This window comes from Antrostomus carolinensis, unplaced genomic scaffold (genome assembly GCF_000700745.2).
Source record: "Antrostomus carolinensis isolate BGI_N321 unplaced genomic scaffold, ASM70074v2 scaffold18566, whole genome shotgun sequence".
Taxonomy (NCBI): Eukaryota; Metazoa; Chordata; class Aves; order Caprimulgiformes; family Caprimulgidae; genus Antrostomus; species Antrostomus carolinensis.
The window spans coordinates 19,292-43,881 of record NW_010321389.1 but is presented as its reverse complement, the minus strand read 5'-3'; the positions used below and the strand labels follow the sequence as shown (position 1 = coordinate 43,881).

General features: G+C 36.7%; 1 protein-coding gene across 2 annotated transcripts in view; it reads right to left on the bottom strand.

Moving 5' to 3' along the window:
• The window catches only part of UBE3A (ubiquitin protein ligase E3A), a 36,679-nt gene that overhangs the window by 7,321 nt on the left and 4,768 nt on the right, over positions 1–24,590 (bottom strand). Inside the window, exons 4-6 of one of the 2 annotated variants that reach the window (XM_029085440.1) lie at positions 14,129–14,439; positions 9,117–10,372; positions 1,680–1,824 (exon numbers count right to left, since the gene is read on the bottom strand). In XM_029085440.1, coding sequence (XP_028941273.1) covers positions 1,680–1,824; positions 9,117–10,372; positions 14,129–14,439 — 1,712 coding nt within the window. Of the gene's footprint in view, positions 1–1,679; positions 1,825–9,116; positions 10,373–14,128; positions 14,440–24,590 lie in introns of those variants that run through there. The other variant, XM_029085441.1, reaches the window with a different exon arrangement.

Sequence of the window (24,590 nt, the reverse complement as noted above, 5' to 3'; positions counted from 1 at the left end):
AATAAGCAGGAAAATTGTATAGTGTTGCTATGAATATTATATTAAGTTATTCCTCCTTCTCTTTTACCATGGTGACTGTTGATCATAAATCTAGTATTTTGATTGAGTTACTGCCTCCTTTGAATAAAACTTTAAGGTGATTTAAGATGAAAACACTGCAAATGTGATAGCAAAAAACATCACTCCACACATACCTATTAGAGGACAGACATTTTAAATTCTATTTAAAGAATTTCCTTCATTTCCTCTTATAAATAAAGTATTTAAAACACACATGCACATCTAATCTGTTACTCATCTTTACACACAGGGAACATATACACACTGGCTGGATCTTAGCTGAATCAGACTTCAATTATTAAAGAGGAGTATTTCAATACAGGCACCCCACACGACATCTGTTTAGATAAACACAGGTCAAAACTGTATCTCACATTGGAAACATAACTTTATCAGTCAAAGTACTAACACTTCCTTATTTTGCCATACTCTAATTTATTCCAAGTAAATAAATTCCAATAAAATTCCAATTTTGTTAATCCAGATTCCAAATCTCTCCAAGTTAACAGCAGTTTTCAGAGTAAGACTTGTCTGTGGATCTGTATCACTCGTTACAAGAACCAGTTGGTGTACAGCGAAAGGCAAGTGCCAAATTTCAGAGCCTGCTACCAATTCTGGGGATTTCCTCTTTAACCTGGTCAAAATGATTTTCTGTGTTTCCTCAACAATTTTCTGAGCTATAAGAACAAGAACAACGGCTTTCTTTTTAAAAACAACTAAATGAACCCAAATTAACTAATGGCCATAAGCTGTTGAGCTTCTTTAATGGATGCCATTACAGGAACTACAATGCAACATCGTATTTCACATAAACTGTGAAATTAGCGTAGGAACCTGGTAGCTCTTCATTTCTATTCTAACACAAAGTATTCATAATATTTTAAATCATTTTAATCTTTTCAGAGAAGCAGACAAGCTGCATATTAAAAGCAGCATGTCCTTGCATGTACAAAGATGAAAACATAACAGACTGGTGCAGGGAGCAAGGGAAAAAACAGTAAGATGGAAATGTGACTGTTAAAACACATTTATGTTATATCACATTACTTCTAGTTCTTAACTAACTACAATCAAATTTGACAGTACTGCCACACTGTGGATCTGTACCCCTTTTAGATTAAATCATTAGAAAAACTGAGACTATCAGATTTTTTAAGCTAGAGGAAGGGGATGAAATAACTCAAAAACTCACCATAGTCCTACTCTGGTTTTATTGCAGAAGCTCTTCCTCTTTGGTTTGATTACTAATTCTAGAAGCTAATCACAAAGCAAAGCGAGGAGAAAGGTGAGAGAACAAACAAAGGAACCCTGCAAAGAAACCCTATACTACTGATTTATATCCAGACAAGCAACGGTAGCTTTCACTAACTATACATAGTTATTCCTTTCATCATTCCTCCTTGGGAGGAAGCCTGATGATGACACAGTGAGCCTCAATGGGTCAAGTACTCTCATGATCACCAAGAAATCTGGAAAGCTTCGGAGAGAAGCAGCATCAGATGTAGAAAGGCACTGCATAAACACAGAACAGCCCAGGTTGGAAGGGATCTTGAAAGATCATCTGGTCCAACCTTTTGTGGGAAAAATCTGATAAATTAGTAAATTATTAGAACACATACCAATATCTGGATTGAAGATTTCTTCCACAACCAGTTGAAAAAATTCTTTGGAAACACCTCCTTCATCTACCCCTTGCTCTCCTTCAAATTCAACATACAATTGCTTCTTCAAGTCTGCAGGATTTTCCATGGCAATCATCTCTAGCTATTGAGTGAACAGATAGAAGTATTTCATTAGTAAATCTGTTTTCTAGAAGAGTCAATTGCATATCAAATAATGAGATCAAAACTACCCTCCAAATCTAAGAAGAAAGCAAGTCACAACAGTAAAATACCAGAAACCAATAGTAATGCTAAATCACTCGTAAGTGCATATTAGAATCTGGGGATGAACACAGCAAGAAACTTACCACAGATGTGATCTGTTAGCCATTTAAGTCTGTTAGCCTTCTCCATTTCTATTCTTTTAAGCACTTATTTTAAATAAATTAGCATTGTGTTGCACAAAATTCAGAGAAAATGGTATGAAAACAAGATGTATTACTGGGATAATTAAATTCCTCTGATAATGAAAAGAGACAGCAATCTGATCTATGTGTTTGACAATGGACAGTTTTGTGAAGGGATTACACAGATATGCTGTCAGAACCTTCATGTGATGATTCACAATGTAAGATGGAAGGCAAGCCTTTGACTACTAGAGGCATTTCACAAAGAAATGGGGAAAAAACCCAGAAGTGAAGAGAAACTAATATTACAGTCAAATCGATCTCCTTCCCTCCTGACCCTAATAAAGAAGTCTGAGAAATCTCTTCCTCTTATTTTTTCAGTGGCTTTAAACAGATACACTGCATTGCTCCCACAAAAGTGAAATTTCAGTTAAGGTCAAATAGAAGTTGTGAAGTTTTGTAGGAAGGTTTTCATGTCTATATAATGGTCATTACAGGTCTTTCACTTTCTTCCAACAAAAATGTAAATCAAAAGTTATGCAAGAATATTTTGCAGCTGGTAAGAAATTTGCCACTTAAAAGCATAAACATTGGTAAAACCTGCGCAGCATGATTACATTAAACATATCTATGTGGCAAAGAAAACTCAATAGCAGCAAATGAAGGCACAGATGGACTTGTACATTCCCCTACCAAGACAACATTACTGGTGAGATTTGCCTCTAATCTGGGCTAGCACAAACTGTACTTACCAGCAGGTGTCCTTAAGATGCTGAACCATTTATTTTTATTTCACTGCCCTACCTTATCCACACACATCCATTTATTTATTATTTATCCACACATACACTAACACATCCTTTATGGCCCAGTATTTTACTACACAATGTAAAGGAAAACAGGAATAGAACAGAGATGATAAAGGCAGCAATAATGACACCATAAACTCATAACATTACACCACCAGTGAGATACATTTTTCTCCTGGTAACTTCCAAGTCAGCCAGCCATGTTGCAAGCAGCACAGGAGAGGCAGATGGGTGACAGAGGTAAGGTGGTCAGCATTACAAGTTTGAAGATTTTGAAGCTCTTCATACAAAACAAGCATACAGAAAAAGACTTGCACTAACTAGCACTGAAAACTAGTATTAGGAAGAGAGAGAGTCTAACTCCATAGCATAAAAAGCTCAGTTAAAAAAATGAAGGTAAGCCATGAAGACCCCAACAACAAGATCAGTCAGTTCAGCTGACTGAGATGCATATAAATTACAAGATTATCTGGAAAACTTGGATACATACTACCTAAAGCATTTGTATTCTATCCCATATCATTTGCAACAAACTATTTTTGCCCCTAAGGAGACCAAATAACATTTAGTCTTTGAAATTCACTCTATTTTATCAACAATACACCTGCAGCAAAAACATGTTGCAGTTTCTCCCCACTGGCATTCTCATCACACGCTTCCAACAACAGTGCAGTTTTGCATCTTGTCTTTCACGTAAGTCTTAAAATTATGCATCTTACAGATGTGTAAAAATATTTTGTTCCTCAATAGGAGGACAATGGAACTTAAGTCATGTTCCAAATACAACGGAGACTTTTTAATAACAGAGAAGTAGCATTTATTTTAAGACTGTAAGTACAGGTTATACATTTAAGCTGGACAGACAGAAGTTCTATTTCAATCCCTTCCACTTAAAACTCGCATTCACAATAATGTTTTCTTCTCCCAGTCATGACTTTGTTGGCTTTGTAATATTCAGCACCAGCGATTTACTGTTTTGCAAGTTTTATGAATTTTGATGAATTCTGAGAAAGCAAGGATTGTCTCTGCATTTCTTTTGGGACAGCAACCCTTTGTCATAGTGTAGAGGCTCCCTTGTGTCACAGAAATACTTATGTTAAGGAGAGTGCTTACAGTTATATTTATAAAGCTATTTAAAAAACTATTTCAAAATGATTTTTTGGCTGAGAACTACACTTCAATGACTGATGTAAAGAAAAGCAGTACTGGAAAAGGGGAAGGAAATGCTCTTAGTTGAGCAATGCTGGCTGGGTAGATTGGAATGCTGTGTTGATGCCTGCCACGAAGTCAGATAAAGGATTACCAAAAAGCTAGTATTTTGAGTCAAAGCCTGAAGTTCTTTGAGGTAGCTCCTTGAGGTACCTTCTAGGAATAGGACACTGTTGCTGAGCTACTTAACTGAAGGTTGCAAATTTATCTGTTCATTTGAACATCCATATCTCTGAACACTGATGCTTCACAAGAAAACTGGAACTCAGTGGAAAACACAGCATTAGTCATGATAGTAGAGAGGCACTGAATTTTAGCAGACTTGCAGCAGTGTTTCTATAGCAAGGAAGTATGAATTTCCAAATTCTTTGGGTTTTTTAAATTATTATTATTTTTTAAATAATCAGAGCTACCCCAATATTGTCAACACAGATGCTACTACATAAACTCGATCTATGTGTGTGTGTGAATTCCCAAAGTTTTAGAAGCTAATATGTTTTCTGGCATATTGGTTTGACTGGCCAAGCAGATGAAGTCATCATTACATTTTCCAGGGGCTCCCTAGAAACCATGCATGTAGCATGTCTGAAGAAGTAGCACCAAAAATTGGGTATCTACGAATTGAAAACCTGAAGGCCGAGACTTGATGTTATAATGATTATCTGTATTTTGTTGGCTGAAACGTGACATTGTGCCACAGTGTAAGAGATTATATTATTTACTCTGCTTACAGAACAACATTGTGCTTTCCTGAGAGACAGGAATCTTCCATTGGATGACAGAAATATGACATTTAAAAACTTAATGTAATACCAGTTTGGTTACCTTCTTACAATTAATATGAATTGAAATAATCTGTAATCTCTATTCAGTTAAAAATTATCAAAAACCCCCTCAAGTGTTAGCAACGTAACACAAAAGTTCTCTTTAAGGCAGTGGCAGGAACACTTTCCATGCTAGAAGGCAAAAATGACACAAGCACAACTAATTTATGTTTGAAAACACAAGTGACATGTTGATGTAAATCAGCTGCTGCATTTCCTGCAAAACTGCATGTGAAGTAAAACTGAAGTGACTGAGAAGCATCCTCTCAAGCTCAACCTTATGGATCATGCATACAGCACCACAGTCCAGACTCTGCTGAAGGAGCCCACCACATTTTCACTTGCAGAACTCGTGTCACAAGTCACACCCTTTAAATTACTGCTACCTGAGAATAAATCCACATACAATCAGTGCAAAGAAAAAAATAGGGGAAGAGGATGAAAGGAACAGCTGTTGGGGAATGAAAAAGCAGAAGAGGGTAAACTTCCTTTCATTACTACCAACATTCAGGTAACAGGACTCAGCAGGAGTACAGTTAACATCTCAAAAGAATCCTGTTAGGCACAAGAAGCATGTTAACTGCATTCGGGAGCTGCAAACTCAGCTACCAACTCTCAAATGTAAAGGTTTCTTAATAAAAGTGGGGACTAGCACTTCACTATTAGCAACCCCATCTTCCCTGGTGACTTTTCAGTCACAAATAAGTATACAATAAGTATATAATACAAAGAAAGCACATTTCATTAATTCAGTTTCAATTAAAAAAATAAAAATAAGTTTCTGACACAAGTTTCAAACATACAAAGAAATCAAATAATGAATGTGTAGATAAAATTTTTGCTTAGATGTAGTTGTTCCAGGGTGAACTACGGTTCTTTTAACAAGTGGTTTTAAACAAGTTATTGCTTCAAAGGTATTTAAAAGGTATTGCTGCAAATTCTCAGTAAAAGAAAAAATCCTACAGTAATTAAAAAATCACTTACCAGTGCTCACATTGGTTTTAATGAAGTCCAAAAAGTGAGAAGATTACATTAATGAATTCTAAAAGTTTAAATATTAAATATTGATAAGAGAAAACCAGCTTGGTGATAACTTAATTAGCTTGACTAATTTGCAGAGAAAGACCTGTACCTAGTCCATTTTCAAAAGAAATGATCAAGGCTGATCGATAAATTTGCTTGCAAAATAGTCAGCATCAATAAGGAAAATAACAATAAGACAATCTCAATCTAATTTTAATCAATATTTCTGAAAATGCTTTTATAATGAAATTATCAGAGTTATTCCATATATAGTCAAAAAAGTCTGCAATGGCTGTTCTGTAAAGACACAGGTGTAGTAACATGAGTATTTACTTACAATTCAAACAAGTATTCAAACCCTAGAAGTAAAGAGTACAATGCAAGGGTAAAGATATTGGAAATCATAATTACTTATCTTTAATTTAAGCAGGTTTGAAAACATTTTGTCACTGAACAGATCTAAGAATACACTTCTGCTATTGAAGACTATTATTTGGCAAGATCTTTCTGATAGCTTTCAGTGAGACCCTTCCAAAGTTCAACACCACACCCAAAACTGCAAGCACCACTGAAGCAAACCCACACAACGTAGCTTTCACTTAGGTCTGATGCTGTTAGGGCTACTACAGAAGCACACGGTACCAATTTTTGACCTGCAGTTCCAACTCTGACTACAGTCAGAGACAGAGAAGTCACTTCCAGGATTAGGACATAAGACTGAAGATCTTCATCCAGACCAATTACAGGCCAATTAGGAAGTGGAAACAAATTGTGAAATTTACTAAGGGGAAAAAAAAAGACAACAGAAATCACTTCTCAACCTGTTACAGAAAGTACCTGTGTCACAACAGTGTGAAATTCTTAAATGGATCTGGCACCCACGGAAGAAAGTGCCAGATGACAGCGTGGAACAGTATGTTCCCTCCTATACTTTTACAGCTACCAGCAGAATTACAGCTTAGAAAATTCCTGAGGTTTATGTGTGGGTCACATCAAAACGCCCGTAATACTCATCAGATTTTAATGGATCTCTCTTCCATGAAGAGCTGCAAGTTCTGGGCAGTAACATCCACAATTTTAAGGTACATTGTGTGGAAAAAATACGTCCTGTTGCTTATGTTAAACCTGCTTCCTGATAATATGACTGGGTGCTACCAGTTCAGAAATCCAGTCTTTCCCATTCAACTGCTCCATGTCATCTTTTACATCCTCTCAGTCATCTTTTCTACCATTTAAAGGACTTTACAGTCTCTCTGAAGAGACTCTGAACTCTCCAAATGTACTCCTATTGCATCCTTTTTTATATTAAAATGAGAAGAAAAATGAAAAAAGAGTCATAGGCACACCACAGTAAACAGAGACATTGTATTGCTTCATTCACTCTTTTCGTAACTTCCTCAGGAATATTTAAAATCTCTTCCTTGAACACTGATATTTGATATCAATAACTAAAAGGTGACTTCTACACTACATACATTTATCAACACAATTTTCTCCAGGTGCACATCATCTCACAATAGCCACTTTGTTGCATCTGGTTGAAATGGCACACACAGCTCCCTTCCTCACCTAGGATGGTAAGTCTTCATTCATCTCCATTTTGCTGAGCTTTCTAAGAACCACCAAACATATTTTTTGTACTCAAAGATTTCAACTTCCTTTCACAACAAGCAACATGTGGAAGAATGCCTTTTCTCATACCTACAGATTTTTCCTTCCCATCATTAACTTGAGAAGGAAGACCTGCTTCCTCTCTGCTGGAACTGACATTAAAAAGAACATCTCCCTAATTGTCTTCTAGCCCATCCTCGCCTAAAGAGATATTACTGTCCCTCCTTTTTTTTCCAGTTTTTATGTATCCCAAAGCTGAACAGAGGTCTGGAAATGGAAATAAACTCCATTACAATTATGTGACAAAACACACTGCATAGAACTGTTAAGTCTGATAGGTAATGAAATGACAGAGTATTCTTAAATTAGAAAACTGGTACACAGTAGGATTTAATCCTAGAACAGTATATTTCTCATTTGCCTGATATAATAATTGGGTTTCAGACAGAAGCAATTTCTGCATTGCAATTTTATTTTTCATACTGAAACTGGAGACAAAGGTTTTACCTTATAAGTCATAATATCAGTAATTCCCATGAAGCAGCTAACCCATCTGGAAGTTCAGAGGTACACAGAAAAATCAAGGTGGGAGTTCATTTAGGGCTCTCACAACTGACTTTCAGCAGCAGTTAAAGAAGTAAAATTTAAATGGAAGTAACAGCTGGGTTGAGAGGCAAAACCAGATACTTTTCCCAGAGTATCTCCAAATATATGTCTGGCCCTTCAGCAACAAGTTTTAAACCCATGGTCAAATTTAAAATTTTGCTAAACATGGTAGTGCTTTAACAACAGAACACAGAAAAATGAGCTTCTGAAAAATAACACCTTTAAGCAAGAAATGAAGGGAGGAAGACTCCTAAAATTATAGGACATATTTATGGAAAAAAAGTTTACTGTGAAATATTATTTATAGTTTGTATCCTATATAATTTCCATGTTCCAAAAATGTATGAACAAATGGTTTTAAGTTTTACTTTAAGAAAACAGCACATTTGGCAGCAGGCTTCTCCCACAGTTCTCAGGTACTAACAAGTTTGTCTTCTCCTTTCTCAGTCTTATCAGTATTTGCACCAAACTGCAACAATGCTTAGAGAATTGAGAAGTTCTCTTTATCGTGCAGGCTCTCCACTCACTTTATATCTAGAAGTTTAGAAGTCCACAAGAAGAGTACGCAACTGAAAGGTTTTAATTCCAACTTCCATCTGAAAAACCATACTAACAGAAGATGACAGAGGACAAAGAAAGAGAACCGAAACAGAAGTTGTTCACCCTCCCCACTAAGAGCTGTAACGGTGCAGAAACTGTTAATGTGGAATAAGAACTACTTGACACTTTAAAACATCAAAGTCTGCAACCACTCTGAGTAGAAGTGGTTCTGCTGAACATACAAGTCTCCAGCAGCACGCTTAGAATGAAAACTTAATATGGTAAAGCTCTTTGAGTTTCTTCTAGAAGAGTTCTAGTACATAATACACTGCACTCACACACAGTCCTTTTCAGTTAGTCAAAGCCCACGTAGTTTGCACTGGTCAGAACCAACAACCCTAAGTTCCATGGTGCCGCATGACTTACCCGGACGAGCGCATCATCTATGATGTGATCACGTCTCACTTTAAGTCGCAAATATGGGTTGAGCTGCTGTCCTTGAACTAAGCTGTAGAGCACAGTTATGCGTCTTTCACTGTACATCCGAATTCTATTGTCATAATACAATCCCAGGTTCTTGGTAACAGCATTCAATATGAAGGGACAGGTCATAAAAGAGAATTTATTTTCTGTTTCTACTTTGAAGAAAGTGTAGTCTTTGTCCATTTCTAGAACATCATTCAGTGGTTCATTAATAAATTCTTCAAAAGGGATAAGTGGTTTTCTGCAATCTATAGTTTTAACACCAAGTTCAGTTTCCAGTGGGTCCACCCGAGGACCTTTTTTATTTCTTCTTTCCTCACCCAACAGCTCTTGAAGAGTTAGTTCACTTGATTCTGGGATGGGTTCTTCATCTTCCTCCTCATTATGATCTGTATCCACATCCCCTCCTACTACATTTGCATAGTAAACCATTTTCAAGCACTTTGAAGCAGCAACAACAGCATCATCATCATTCACTAGGTTCCGACTATTGAACTCGTTGCTTATGACTTTGTAAGTAATAAGCTGCTGAAATGTTTCCATCATTCTCCGAATTTGGTCTGCTCTGTACTTAGACCACAATCTGACCAGTTTTGCTTGAGCTGCAAGGGGCAGTTTGCTCATTGCTTTGCAAAACAACGGTAGAGCCATTTCCAGATATTCTGGGCTATGAAGATTGCCATTCTCCATAACAATAATAAACAAATTCAGATAGTTAGGATCCCGAGAGTACACATTATGGTAAGTCAAGTCACATTCCACATTAGGTGACAAGTACACAAGTGCATTTAAAAAGGCAGTTTCTATTTTTTCATTAGAAAGTAATCTATCATAGACCCGTCTCACTGCTTCAATATCTACAGACACTTCATCCGGGCCTAGTTTTTGGAGGTTATTATCTCCCTGTGTGTTATCACCTATTCTTGATGATGAAGATGATGATGCACCTGAATCTTCTTCCATAGCAGCAGCTGAACAAGCAGCTTTTTCCTTTTCATCTTCATCTTTGTCTTCATCCTTTCCTTGAAGAGACTTGAGCTCCTCCTTGGTGTGCTGCTTGGCTTTTCGGAAACTCTGTACCAATGCTTCAGCACTAGAAAATACTCTCCCAATCACCCGGATTAAAGGGGAATAATCCTCTTTCTCTCGACATAGCTCAAGAATTTCATATATCTTGTCTTCTGTTAGAAAAGTCACATCTATAAAAAGACAAAGTATTAATTTTATTAATAGAAAAATTTAAAATACTAAATACTTCCAATTTGCTCTACTCAAGAAATGTGTGTATCATATCATCATTAACACTGGAGAAAACAAGTGTCAGTGCTGGATAAATTCAAGACATACTTCATAATTTCATTAGCATGAAGAATCATGATTTCATTCACTACGATTTTGTAAAATACTGTATTCATGGGTGTTGATCAGAAAACACGTTCAACACTAAAAACTGTTTTGCAGCCAGTTAACTACATTTGGTAGTTAACAGTATTGTACTGTCTAAACAGGAGCAACTAAATCAATCAGTAGATGTTCGAACTTTAAAAGACTTAAGTAAGACTGTGACTATATAGTCTTCTGGTAAATCTGCACAGTTAATTTGTAAGTCATTAAACTATACACAAACTAAACTGTTCAACCTCTTTTTTTTTTCCAAACAAAACACATGCATATGGACTTCACACACGCTTTCTCCCTTAAAAACAGACATTGAAGAAAAGATTAAATAATTTGTGGTTTTGTATATAAACAGGAATATCAGATTTCTCAGTTTTATTTTTAATGCTTTCTGCAATTGTTTTTATACTAAACTGATGCCTGAAAATCCTCCCCAAAAAACACAATATATGCTCAGAAATTTACAATGCCTTCTAAATTACACACACAGTTGGGCATGTGGGTTATTTCTTTGTACATTAGGCCTCACTGAGTTAAACTTGAGTATATTCATCAACATGCTATTTCTAATGAATAAGCTGGTTTACACACATTATATCTGCATGGGCTCCAAATACCTGTCTGTTCACCCTCCCCCCCACAACCCCCAAAATAAAATAAGTCATTTGGTGGTCCATTTGTTATTAGAAATCTTCCTTCCTCTTTAGAAAAGAGGACAAAACATTATTTATAAGCTTTCTATGCTACTTCTCAAACAGAACCCACATATGCTTTCAAATCAGGTGATGATTTAGAGTAGGATTACCACATGATCAGACCCTGAAAAGATGTTCTAGTTTAAGCAGATTCTTCTGAACTGACACATAATTTAGAACTAAACCAGAATCTGTTTAATAGCATCTCTAGAGATCTAAAAAATGCACATCACAGCACTGTATTCACCAATCATGGTAGAACAACTACCTCTGCAGAAAGAAGGAAGTGTATCATTTTAATAGTTACACGTTAAAGTATTTTGAAATGTGATTACCTACACTAACATTAATTCCAAACAGTCATTACATTAAAAATATAAACTAAACGATGCAAAGACAGACAACCTATTGATCTTTGCTGAGCCCCAAGCCATTCTTAGAGCACGTAACACAGGAAGGATTAAGCTTATGTCATACTCCTGAGATTGACTTCCAATCAATCTGAAGACAATGAAAAAGCTTCAAAAATAAAATCCATCCTGTTAAAAAAAACCCAGCAGCATTGAAAATATTATGAAAGGATTCAAGCTTAGTGCAACATCTCCTATACTTATCTGCTGCAGTGCACGCTCAAGAAGCAAACTTGACTGAAAGAAATTTAACTGCTGGTACAGATGCTGTTCCATGCCACAGCCCCTCAAGATGAGGACCACAGCTTCAAATTCACTGACTATGGATTGCAGAGGTTATTCATGGCATAAAAATTATAAGCAGAAGTTGACAATTTAACAGTATAACACAATTCAGATTTCCATACTTACAGCAGAAATCCTCCATTCTTTTAAAGGTTTTAGTATTTAAAGAACTAACCATGTACTCTTACCAGTTAAGATATTTAGTACTACCATCAGCAGTTTTGTAGGAGTTTTAAGTCTTTAAGTGACCACTGTCTAACTGAGCTGTCATAAGGGTCTGCTCCTTTTTCACTTTACAACACTGAGAACAGCTGGAGAAAAACAAACGTAAGTGAAGCTTTCTTCTAACTCAAGTCAGTTTTAGCTGACTTGTGTCTGAACATGTGAGTTTTTTTTACATGTCTTCTCTCACTGTAGAAAGTGCAGCTAAGTGATCCAGTGAAGTAAACATATCTCCTCTCAGAACTTGTTCTCTAATACTCCATGACAAATCTGTACATGAAGTCAAGCTTTAGCAGGGATCCTTGACTGAAAAAGACTGTGTGTGATCTATATACTGCCAACAACACACTCCCTAACTAGCAAATTTATTGATTATCTTTTCATTATCTCTTATGGAAGCTTTGTTATGATTGTGTGTTCACTGACCTTCTCTGTTACCAATTTAATGCTTTGCTGATCAAAGTTGAAAATAGCTTCCCAGGTAATTATAACACTGAAATGGCTCTCTCTCTATATGGCTACATTTGTAACCCATGCTTTTTACGTATTTGCAATTTCTCTACTTCCTTCCTGTTTTTGGACTGCCACCTAAGATATTACTGAGATGCTGACAATGATCTCCAAATACATTTTTTCCAAAAGGTAATAGTCATAGGGCTTAGCACAGCAGAAAAGTAATTAAAATAATTCTTTCTGGAGGGCTTTTCTTTCAGTTTATTTAGAACTTTCCATCCTATGTCAAGCATAAAAGCAAGCTGAACATCCTTTTCCTTGGCTTGCTTAAACTTAACTGCAGTTTTCCCAGGAACTGTTGCTGCAGGTGGACCTTAAAGTCAGAAAACAGAAGAGTCATTGCTTTAGACAACAGTCTGTCTCTGGACAAAGGTTGAGAAGACTCTAACATCTATCTTGGAGAGAGAGGACAGTAGGGTCAGGAGAAGGAGGAGAATCCTGTATGTGCACTCCTCCATTAAAAATGCACAAAACCAAGAGACAAATCACAAAACAGTATTGTTTTGTGCCTCTTGCTTGCCTAACACTACACTGGCTCCCCTCTCCCCTCCCTACTATTTCCCTCTTTGCTTACTCAGTTCATAAATAATTTGGGGACAAGTTTATTCTTGCATCAGATAAAGAACAAACTGATGCAGGTATTGACTAGAACATCTTAGGTCCTTTAAAACAGAGTGCTATGTTTTCCTGTTGATTCTGTAGGCCATTTTAATACTTTGCTGTAAACAGTTTCACCACCCAGCTAAAACGAATGAATCTGAACAACTGTGTTTATACCACTTACTGCAACAACACTTAAAAGGTCTGTTCAGAGGTTAATGGTATTAATTTCATTTAGCTTATGATTTCTGTTTCCACTACCGGTTTTGATGACAACTAAAATTATTCTTGTAGTATATATTTACTATTCTAGAGAGTCTGAAAAGCTAAATAGAAGTCAGAAGAGACATACAGAACAGTATTTCATTTTCACACACTGGCTTAGAAATCACTTTGCTTAAACTTTTTTTAGCTTGGTAGATGTATTCCCTGTCATCCACTGTATCTTTTTTTGTCATCTGTTAAGTTTCTTAACACAGAACCTGGAATTAGTTAAAGTATAAATTTTATAACTCATTAAACTACAGAAGAGTTTCAAAACTAGTGAAAATAGAACAGTCATACAACAGAACTCGAAAAAACTCCCCATGTTTACAAAACCGGTGATCTCGGAAGGCAACAAATGCATATGGATTTTAACAGAGATGTGGTAAAGATCCACATTTGGAATCGGTGTTCAGTATTAATCCAGCCATTTTTCAGACTCCATAGTAAAATATTTGATTGTTGAATATGGTATTTTACTTAAGAAGTCAGCAGAATACCATCACAGTGAATTCTGTAGGGTTATACTCATGCATATTAAATGGAAAATTCTAAAGTAACATCTTACCTTTAAAGTCATCTCTTGGGCCTTGCATTTCCTTCTTGTTCATTTTTCTGTCAGTGCAGGAATTGTTATGGGCACCTTTGGAATTGTTTTCTAGGTAAGCTGAGCTTGTTCCTTTCTTGGAGGGATGAGGATCACAGAGTTTTGCATTAATCTTATAAAGCTCGAGGGCCTTAATGGCTGCTGCATTGTTATCCATACGGAGAAAAGTTGGACAGGAAGCACAAAATTCATTCGTGCAGGCTTCATTTCCACAGCCCTCAGTTAACTGGTGGTAGTAGCGCTCTATTAGATGCTTTGCAGCTGCTCGCTTCCTGTAGCAAACATTCAAACAGTAAGTACAAGGATTAGTAGAGCTTTCAGATACAAAGCTCATTCAAAAGCATCAGCAAGGCAGAGATTAGTCAGGCACTGAAACACAAGATTTCTGTATCAGAGAGGACACATCAGTAGATTTTTTAAATGTAGGATTCTCACCTTGACAAATGCAAATATATTTAATACAATTTAATTTGTGGGTCCTATGCAAGTGAAAGGTAAATCCTGTTTACGCAGTTTTCAGCTTTACATTCTAGTGTTACAGTTGAGACAATCTTGTTCAGTTCTGAACAATCTCAATTGTCACCAAAAAAGAGCAATTTACATGCAAAGCAAGGCTGCAAGTGAAACAGAACTAGATCTCATACAGGTGACTGAGTCTGATTTATAGTACTGAGGTATGGTTGCCATTGACAGAGGGAAGAGGCATGAAATACAAAAGATCCCAGCATTTATTTAGTAATACAATCAATACCACACCACCAATAGGATATAAATCCTTTAAAAATTTAAACTTTTTTTTTTTTTTTTAAAACAAGATTACAGGTTACTACATTATCTGATATTTAGTTTCTTTAAATCCGTAGGAAAAACATTCCTTGGCTAATTAAACCGATGAAAAAAACCGCAATTAAAGATGAGGTCAAGGCTGAATATATCTCTCCTCAGCTTTATAAGGTATATGGTTCTCTAAAAAAAGCTATTTGCCAAATCCCCTCCTTTCTCCTGCAATTACCAAATACAAGTATGTACAAGTTAATGTGCTCAGTACTGTATGTACACACACCAGAAAATTTAACTGGCTAATTAATAAGGTCACAGACTTTTACAGAAACATACAAATGGTAAATAAATTGCCAGAAAGCTGCAGGTAATTGGGACAGAAGAAGCTGCATGCAGCACCAAGAGCACTGTATTTCACCAAATTTTTGAAAAGAAAACTCCCAAACCTTCACTTCATTTAAGAAAATGGGTTATTAATGAAAAATGCCAACTATGAAACATTTCAAATATTTTGATTAGGTGTAACATGCAGGCTCTTCACTTAACTTTAGTGATACAGTACTATAAAGATTAGAACATGGGAAGCAAGTTTTTAATCAGAAATTGTGATATTAACTTAAAGTTGCCTTTTCAGATGTTTATGCATGCACAGATTCTGCATAAAACAAGTACTTGAGAACTGAAGTGCTAGACCCATTGGTACTACTCAGTACTTGCTGCATCTAACTGTTAATGCTGGCTGGTTAAATATCAGAGTTTCAACGCATCTGCTTCAAGAGGGAAAACATCCTGAAATTCTGACAGTACATTATTCAGCAAAAATGCTTTTGCTCCTTCCCTTTCACCCTTCAAGATCTCATGATCCTAGGAAAGAAAATATTTCTTAAAGAAAGCCACTCCCTCAATGTCTACTTGACCTTCCAAATGCCCCAGTGAATTCCAAGACAGAAAAACTGAAGAGAAGGCTTCCTTGGCACCTTCAGATATGGTCTTCCATATAAAAAAAAATAAAGTAGCACCAGCAATACCCTCAAAACCACTACTGTATAAACAGGGAATAGCTGTATTCTGATACAAGGGAAGAGTTCTAGTCTCTCCAGTTTTTGTATGTGGCCTTAGGAAAACTTGCCTCTCTCCCCATATATGTAAAATTGCAAGCTTTTTTAATCTTGCCTTTCATACTTCAGCTTTCAGTAGAGAGGCTTTAAAAAACCAACATTTTTTTAATACAGCTTAGACCAGTACATGATTTCCCAGACATCTATTTCTGAATGAGAAGAGTTCACGCTTTGATAGTTCTTGACCAACAATCATTACAGACCTTCAGATTTAGAGAGTGAAATACTATTATTTGGAAACAAATAAGCATATAATGTGAAAGCCTTTCTTTTAACACTGAATTTTCACACCTGAGCTATAGCCACCTGTCTCACCAACATGCTACTTATTCACTCCTTCTGCAGTCTCTCCTGTGCATTACGTTCATGCTTTCCTAAAAGCTCTGTCCAACTCGGGACATGAAACTTACTGTTCCTTCAGTTTTCCTCCCTCTCTCTCACTGACCATATTTGCCACAGTGCATACAAAATTACAGTTATTTCACATACAGTTTATAATTTTAAATTTATCCTTCCTAATAATATTTTCCCTCCATCTTATTTCGCCATTGTAGTCTACATGTAGACCACAAGGTTTTTGCCATAATTTTGGTGGATTCTGACCTATGTAATACACCTATGAATGTTATATGGATTATTTCTGACAGCTGTTATAAGTGTATATATATTAGGGTGGGGAGTGTGTGTGTGCATTTATTTATTTACCTAAAGCAGCCAGAGTTCTTACTCAGATTAAATAGTGTGAAAAGCTGACATTGTGCAAAGTTGACCAATTCCCTAATAAGGGAGAATTTATGTTTTTAAACTGGATAAATTGTTAGTCTTAAAGAGGCATGCAGACCTTTCTAGCTTATGTAACATCCTCTTTGAATGAAGTTATTTCAATGCATAAACACTGATGCATTAACACATTTTATCATATTAAACACTCCACTTTAATCAGGTCATACCTCGGGTGCCAGGAGACAAAGCTAAGCTTAGACTTGCCTCTAACAGTTAACTGCTGAGGGACTCAAGCTTTTTTGCTTCCAATTTTTAATTACCAATTACTTCTCAAACTGTGCCATGCCTACAACAATGCTGTTTGTAGAAATATTTTCATTTTGACTTATGGCTGCAGACTCACTGACTCAAGTTGAAAATTCTATTAGAGACAGAAGGTTTCACTGAAAGTTAGAATTTTTTTTTTTTTTTTTTCCAATCAGCTATGGAAGTAAACAATACAATGCACAACAGTACTAGTAGAATACAATAGTATTAGTTCCCTCACCTCTCCCTGGTGGCTATTCTACAGACTTGACATGGCCTCAGATAGTTTAAATAAATAAAAAAGGTGGGGACTTAAAGTGAGGATATAGACCTAAAAAGGTAGAAAAGAATTTACCGAGCCTTCTACAAGAGCTACTCTTACAGAGGTCCATCTGTGAAAGCACTTACAGAAAATGCAGTTTCGAGTAAGCCAATGTGTGATTTTACAGAACAGTGAGATATTCCATACCACAACCCCAAGTTGGGGTATTTGAGGGATTACTGTCACTGTCCAGTGCCAAGAGCCCATGTTTCTATATTACCCAGAAAAAAAAATGTAGCATACCTTCTGCTGTTCTCCAGGGATGAAAACCCGATCTCTTTCTAAATTCCCCTGCTCATTTAGTATGTAGAGAACTTAAGTTCTTAGCCTGAGGCATTAAAACAAGGTAACACAAACCCCCTCTGTGTTCTTAGCTCATGCTATACAGTGAAGACTGCAGCTCCCTTTAAGTTTCTACCCAGGGATCTAGGGAAGCCTGACTGGTCCCTTACAATAAGCTCAATGACTGGTTTACTGCACATTAGCACACAGACACCTTCTCGTGTAGCTAAGGCTGCAGTGACTGACTTGCATGTTTGTTTGCAGACTCGCACTGTTGTTGCACATCCGAGTATGAAACCACACTGGTGTGCAACGGCAGTTGCACACATTTAACAGACTTATCACAGGCATATCCGTAAGCCTTCAGGATAACTTCCCACACAGTGGGCCTTGTATAACTTCCTCAAGACTCGCTACTTCAGTGAGTGGGAGAGGCACCTAAAATAGACATCATCTTCCTTCCCCAAAGTACAACAATTTTAGAAGCACAATTTACATTTAAAAAAAAAAATTAGTATTCATTGACTTACTTTTGTAGCACTTAAAGAAGAAAGAACACCTTTAGACTTTAACTAATAAAAACCCAGATAATAAATACTTTGCATTTCTAATTTAAATGCTGCCAAACTGTGGAGTATCACTAGAAACCAGCACCAGTTCATCTCTGCCTTTCTAGATACTTAGGCATAGGTGCACTGGGCTCCATTTTGGGTTGTAAAGTAACTTGTGAACGTCTAAACCACATACAAAAAAAAAAAAAAAGGGAATGCACTGGTTCAAAAGTTCCTATGTAACAGCACCTGATTGTCATTTCCCAAATATCTTAAACTAAATACAGGCAAATGCTACATAAAGGAAACTCTTGCCACAGAGAAAATCAGATGTTTAAACATTTAAGGAATTTTAAAGAAAATCTGAAGCATATTAATTCTTCAGAGCAAAGAATTTTCATCCAAGTTTCAAAACTTGCCTGAAGTTAGAGATATCTGCATAAATACATCATTTTTGCTTCAAGTTTACCTAAGTTTTGGAAAAATGTATGAAGGTTTCATGCTTGTCTGGAAATATCTGTATGAAATTATGTATTTCTGAATGGTTTCTGCTTGGGACACAACAACTTTTATATTATTTCTACACAGAAGTCTCACATTGCTCCAAGATGGCCAGTTTTAGTAAGTGGAAATTTACAATGTCCTGTTTTAACAAAACTAGTAGGAATTCAGAAGTGCCAAAATGTTCATAAGCTATTTTCTTTCTTAGCACAACAAAACCCAATGAAAGTATTAATGTGCATGGAAAATAGAGGAAAATTTATGTTTGTCTTTTGGATAGGAAAAAAACAGGGACCAGTTTTTTTAGTACTAATAGCAAAGCAACTTTCAGCATATGCCTTAACAGACAGGAACATAAAGAGACTTATATACCTGCAACAATTATACTACTCTGTGGAAATAAGATAACCAGCAGATCAAAAACTGTTAAAAAAAAAAAGTGTGGGTTATGGATGGACATCTTTGTGAAGTCAGATACTGCTTTCTGACAGTTTCAGTTTCAAACCTTGCGTGTCGGTTTCCTGCTTCTGTTTAGTTAGAGTAAGAACAGCAGCACTAGAGAAGACAAGCTTACATTAAAATCGCTGCCTGAATAGACCCTTTTGGAGTAGCCTGTACACCCAACTGCCAAATGCTCCACTTGGAGCTGGAGCCCAGCCCTCTGTTCCAGCAGTGTTGTAACACCTTCTACCCGCCTCGGCTGCTGGCACCCCAGCGAATGCACATCTGCAAATGCACGTGGAGCTTGCATTTTCCCAACCTCATTCTTTCCAGCGTGGTGGGCCCCAATAGCTGGTGTGCAGACTGTGAAGCATTTTGGCTTCACCCAAGGGACCTCCCTCCCCACCACATATTCTATATCCACTGCATCTCTGGAAACATCGTGTGCTGACAAAGTCAGGCAGGACACTTCCTCAGGAAGGGTGAACCTGAGAACAGAAGAGTTCTCCTGGCTTTATGGAGCAGTGCAGGAAGACAGCCAGAGAGGGGGGGTCAAGTACATCGTCAGCACGTGTCTCAGTCTTGTCTCACAAACTACCTTGGTGCAGCCCTATTAGAAAAGCACCGTTCATTACTGTCCTTTCTTCATGTCATTAGCTCCAGGACTCTGCAGAGAATGCCATTCCACAGACCAACTGGTTCCATATCTTAGTTCCTAACTGTCCTTCTTCAGGCAGCATGCAGTGCCTTGTCACCTATGCAATCACTCCAACATTCAAGTAGCCAAAAAACTGAGATGAATAATGCACCAATTATACCATAGCTCTTCAACCCAAGCCATTTCAGGAAAAATCCTCATTCGCCCCCCTGCAACATTACAGGCCTGAAGCCATTAAATATGATGGGGAAACAATTATTATGCAATTATTGTAAGCAATCAGCATATGTAAATGGTACTGACTGTAGGCATACTTGACTGTTTAAAATACTATGCTGACATTTACAGAATAGGTGCCTTTTGAAAAGGCAGGGAGAAATACAGCCTTCACAAAATACGCCCATAAATTTTTTTAACTACAAAGAAAAAGTAACTTGAATTACTGCTGAAATAAACTTATTACTAAATTTAGGAGTGATTATAAATGTACATCTTAGTGTCTTTGAACAAATTTGTTACTCCTAATAGTTTAAAGAAAAAAGTAGACAACTAATCAGCTGTTAAACTTCCAAAGAATAATCACATCTAACCACAAAAAACATTCCAACAGTTCTACAATTTTTTTTTTTTTAAATTATCAAGTAAGGAGTCCTGAACTCTAACACTCTGTACTAGCTATGAAGCCACAATAAGACCAACTTTAACTTTATTGAAAATAAAAGAAATGACAGTAACTTCACATACTTGCAGGAATCTTTCAGTCTGTCTTTTATATTCAGGAAAAAACAAATAGTGAATATTTTATCAAATATTAAGCAAAATACATATTCTTTAGTACCTTCCATGTTATTTTCTCTTGGTTAAATAAGTCCTGGCACTCAGGCAAGTACAATTAAACTTTACATTGGACTCTTCTGAACAAGCTTAAATTTGTCAAGTATGAAATGTATACACTGTATTTTGATCAGCAGTCCAAAGAAAGGAGATTAATATTAGCACTGCAGTGAGATATTAAAATATACAGACAGTAACTTGGAGACGCTGATTCCGATTGTCTACTTCTAGACCACTGAGTGTTTCATTAGAAAGCATAAGATATAAGAGACAAATTATTTCAGACAAAAACACTGATAGAAGAGGAGGATTGACCATTGCAACGTGTAAGACTGACCCGCAGAGAAGAGAATTAAATGCTGATCAACTTGCACAACTTGAAGAAAAGAGGCCAGGTACAGGAAAGGAACAATCATATAACTCTGTTTTCAAGTTAGCAGAAAATCTAGAACACTTTTTAGAAGTTAGGTTTCCATGGTAGCATTCTTTTACTACACCTTCATTCTGCATGACACTGTCCGAGAAGGATTACTATGATCATGCAGAAACTAAGTGCAAATAACAGATTATAAAACTTAAACACTTGAGATTATGAATTAGACAATTTCAGAGAGAAATATCTCTTTAAGCTTTCTTTTTGTTTATTTTTAACCAGTAAATTTACAGCATCCTCCAAGCCCCATGAGAGTTAAAATATATTTGCTTCAGTTATATTTTCTAGTGCAATCCAAAATCTGGAATTCCTTTTCTTTCAAATCATTATTAAAACTTGGTCGATTTATCTTACTGCGCTTTTGCTCTTGGAAGCAAAGGTAAAACAGACACTTAATTGTAACTTAAGTGGTTGTTAAATTTAAGAAAATAGTAATTCTTTAGTAAAGTTAATGCAGTATTATTAACTGATAACATTTCCTCAAGGGAGTCACTGCCTGGCTAAATGGATTCCTTTGAGAAGGAATTTTTTAATTCAGCTTATACAGATCACAGTATAGCAAGTGCAAGGCTGCAGGTATACATAAAGATACTTCTTACATCTTTTCTTTCCAAGAATGGCAATAAAACAAGAAGCAAATGCCACAAAAATACCTGTGTGTAACAAGGTTTGACATAGAGGCCATGATCAGCATGTCCCATGGTTATGTTATGCAAATTCACCTCTTTTTTCAGTTATGAGAAAAACAATTTAAGGCACTCTATGTCTAGAAAGCACTCGGATGGCATCTGAAAGTATGTATCGTGAAACACATACTTATACAGTTACTGTATATATTTGCAATGGTTGTAACTCTGTTTTCTAGCCTATTTTGAGGCTGCTGCAGAATTTTCATTTTACCATTCTTTCAAGGGAAACAAACCAGCTATCAAATCTATTCCAATGCGAGATGACTACACATAAAATGTAACTGCAAAAAAAATGGGTGGGTGGTGTTCAATGACTTTAAAAACAGAGAGAAGTTTCAAAATTGCAGAGCATCCCATCCTCGAAAACAGAAAGAAGGAAAGATGAATGCACAGAAAACCATTGTATCAGAGTGCCCAAACCTTTGCCTTGATATTCTGACAACATACAATACAAAGAGTGAAAATACATTAACTGATAAGAAGTCAAGTTACTGTTAAACAATTAAAAATTATGTAATTTATCGCTACAGAGGTTTTAAGAAAGTTATATTAATCAAAGCTGAAAATTACTGCAGACCTGTGACAGCAGCAGACAGAAGATGATGTTGATCTTAAAAATTTAAAGACTTGAATGAATGTTAAGGAAAAAAGACTCCTAACTCCGAGCTAGCACCAAGATGTTCATCACACAGAGCCAGAATATGAAAAGCTTCAAATAAGCAAGACTTATCCAGAGAAGAATTTGCTGCGTAAGAGTCTGAAAGAGTCAGTAGATTTTTTAATCTATTTAATTCACACATGTAACATATGTGACTATGCTCTTGGTACAAAGCTTTGCAGTGCAAAACACAGAAACAAATAAAGCAATTATATCAGCCAACCAGAGCAAAACCAACTTAACCATTCATTGTGCAAATAACAAATCACTTGCGTAAGTCCCTGTATTTACTAATGAATTATAGGCATGTAAATAACATAGTAACTACTTTAGCTACCCAGTAGGCTTGCAGGTCACACTGTATTACCAGCTTGCCATTCCACCTTATGTGGCAAGAGCAACTATGCAGCAGGATTGCAGAAATTCTCTGTAATAGGCAATATACGCATCACATTGTGATATAGTTTTAGAAAAATTTAGTTTTGCAAGTATACCATGCATTAATATAACTACTGCTCAAATATGTGAATCCCTACTGCTTGAATGGCTTACATCTAGTTTAGACAGATACACAAAATCTACATAGTCAAGGCAACTCTGATCATTATCCTGCACAAAAAAAAGTAATTCAGCTTTCACACAGAGAAGCTTGCTACTGTAGATTATTTTTTCAGGTTCAGTTTTAAGGAGGATAAAACACACAGACAAAAACAGAATTGTCAGACTGCTAGAAGGAAAAATACTGCCTTTTCCTTCTGATTTATCATAGGTCCTTATAGTCTTTGTTTCACACAAGTCAAGATCCTTGTTTCTGACGCACCTTTCCTTACAACATGTATAAAACAGCAGTCCAACTGACAATATCCAGAGTGGACTACAGCCAGTCTACAGCATGATTTCCCCTGTTTGGCTAGGCCAGGGAAACAAAATACAGCTCAACTTGCTACAGGAACAATGAACCACAATGTAGCAGGGGCTGCTACTGGAGCAGGAGAAAAGACTACGGGCAGGGTTTTTGCCCTGCAAACTCTTAACATATGTCCACGTAGCAACAGCCAGTCACCTCCCACGTCTGGATCCCTGCAGCCTGTCCTAAGGCAGCAACTAGACAGCACATCTGTAACACACAGCAGTAGAGGGAAAAGCAAATTCACTGACCCAGAAGAAACGCTCCTCCTAGTGCAAGGAAAGATTTCACTGCAGTGAATTGCTAAGAACACATGGGGAAAAGAGTTCCTTGTTTCTGCTAGGGACTCTGTCCAGTGTGGAGGGGCTCACCTCAGCTTTGCTCCTCCCCAAGTTAGGCAGACACAGCAGAGAAGTCCTTGAGCAACTCACACTGTATCCCTAGCCTGAACATCAGGAATACATCCTGAAACTGGCATTCAGCCCACAGTGCGCAAAATGCTGGACCACTTCGCAGGAGGGCGTGGAGGAGACAGTTTAACGCCAGAGGAGAAGTTTGTGGCAGAAGAAAAACAAGCCCAGGTCTTCTGAAGCCTTGGACAGTATGCTAACTATTGGGCTACGCTCCCTCTATTATTTTGGAACTTGTGCTGTAAGCCAGAAAAACAGTTTGTGGTTTCCCAATCTGAGGTCTATGACAGGACGGTTTGAATAGCTAGAAAAGAATCTTTGTTTGCTAACTCACAGAACAATAAAGTCTCAAATAACTTTTTTCTTTTTTTTTTTTTTTTTAAATAATCCTGCAACCCTTTTGAATTTGAAATTGAAATAAACATTTCAGCCTTTCACAATCTTGCTTCTAGTTAATCTTGGCTTCTAGGCTAATGAAGACAGACCAAAACAAGGTTCAGAACTGTGAGCAAGATGCTACATTAATACTGTTTAGTGAAAAAGAAAGCTTGCTTTCTGTTTCTAGAAGTAACTAGCATATAATTGGCCAAATTAAGTCAGACCAATTTTTTCTTCTTTGTTCGGCAATCCATCTGCCACAACAGATACTAGCAGGTATTGTGCCTTAGTACTGAAGTGTCTTCAAACCCATGCAAGATGTTAGTGAATAGCAGGTAGAAATTACACCCCTACTGTCAAGCCTGAATATAGGCCTGATTTCTGACACTGTATTATGCTACCATCTACTGGTTCACATTAAATTAAACCTCT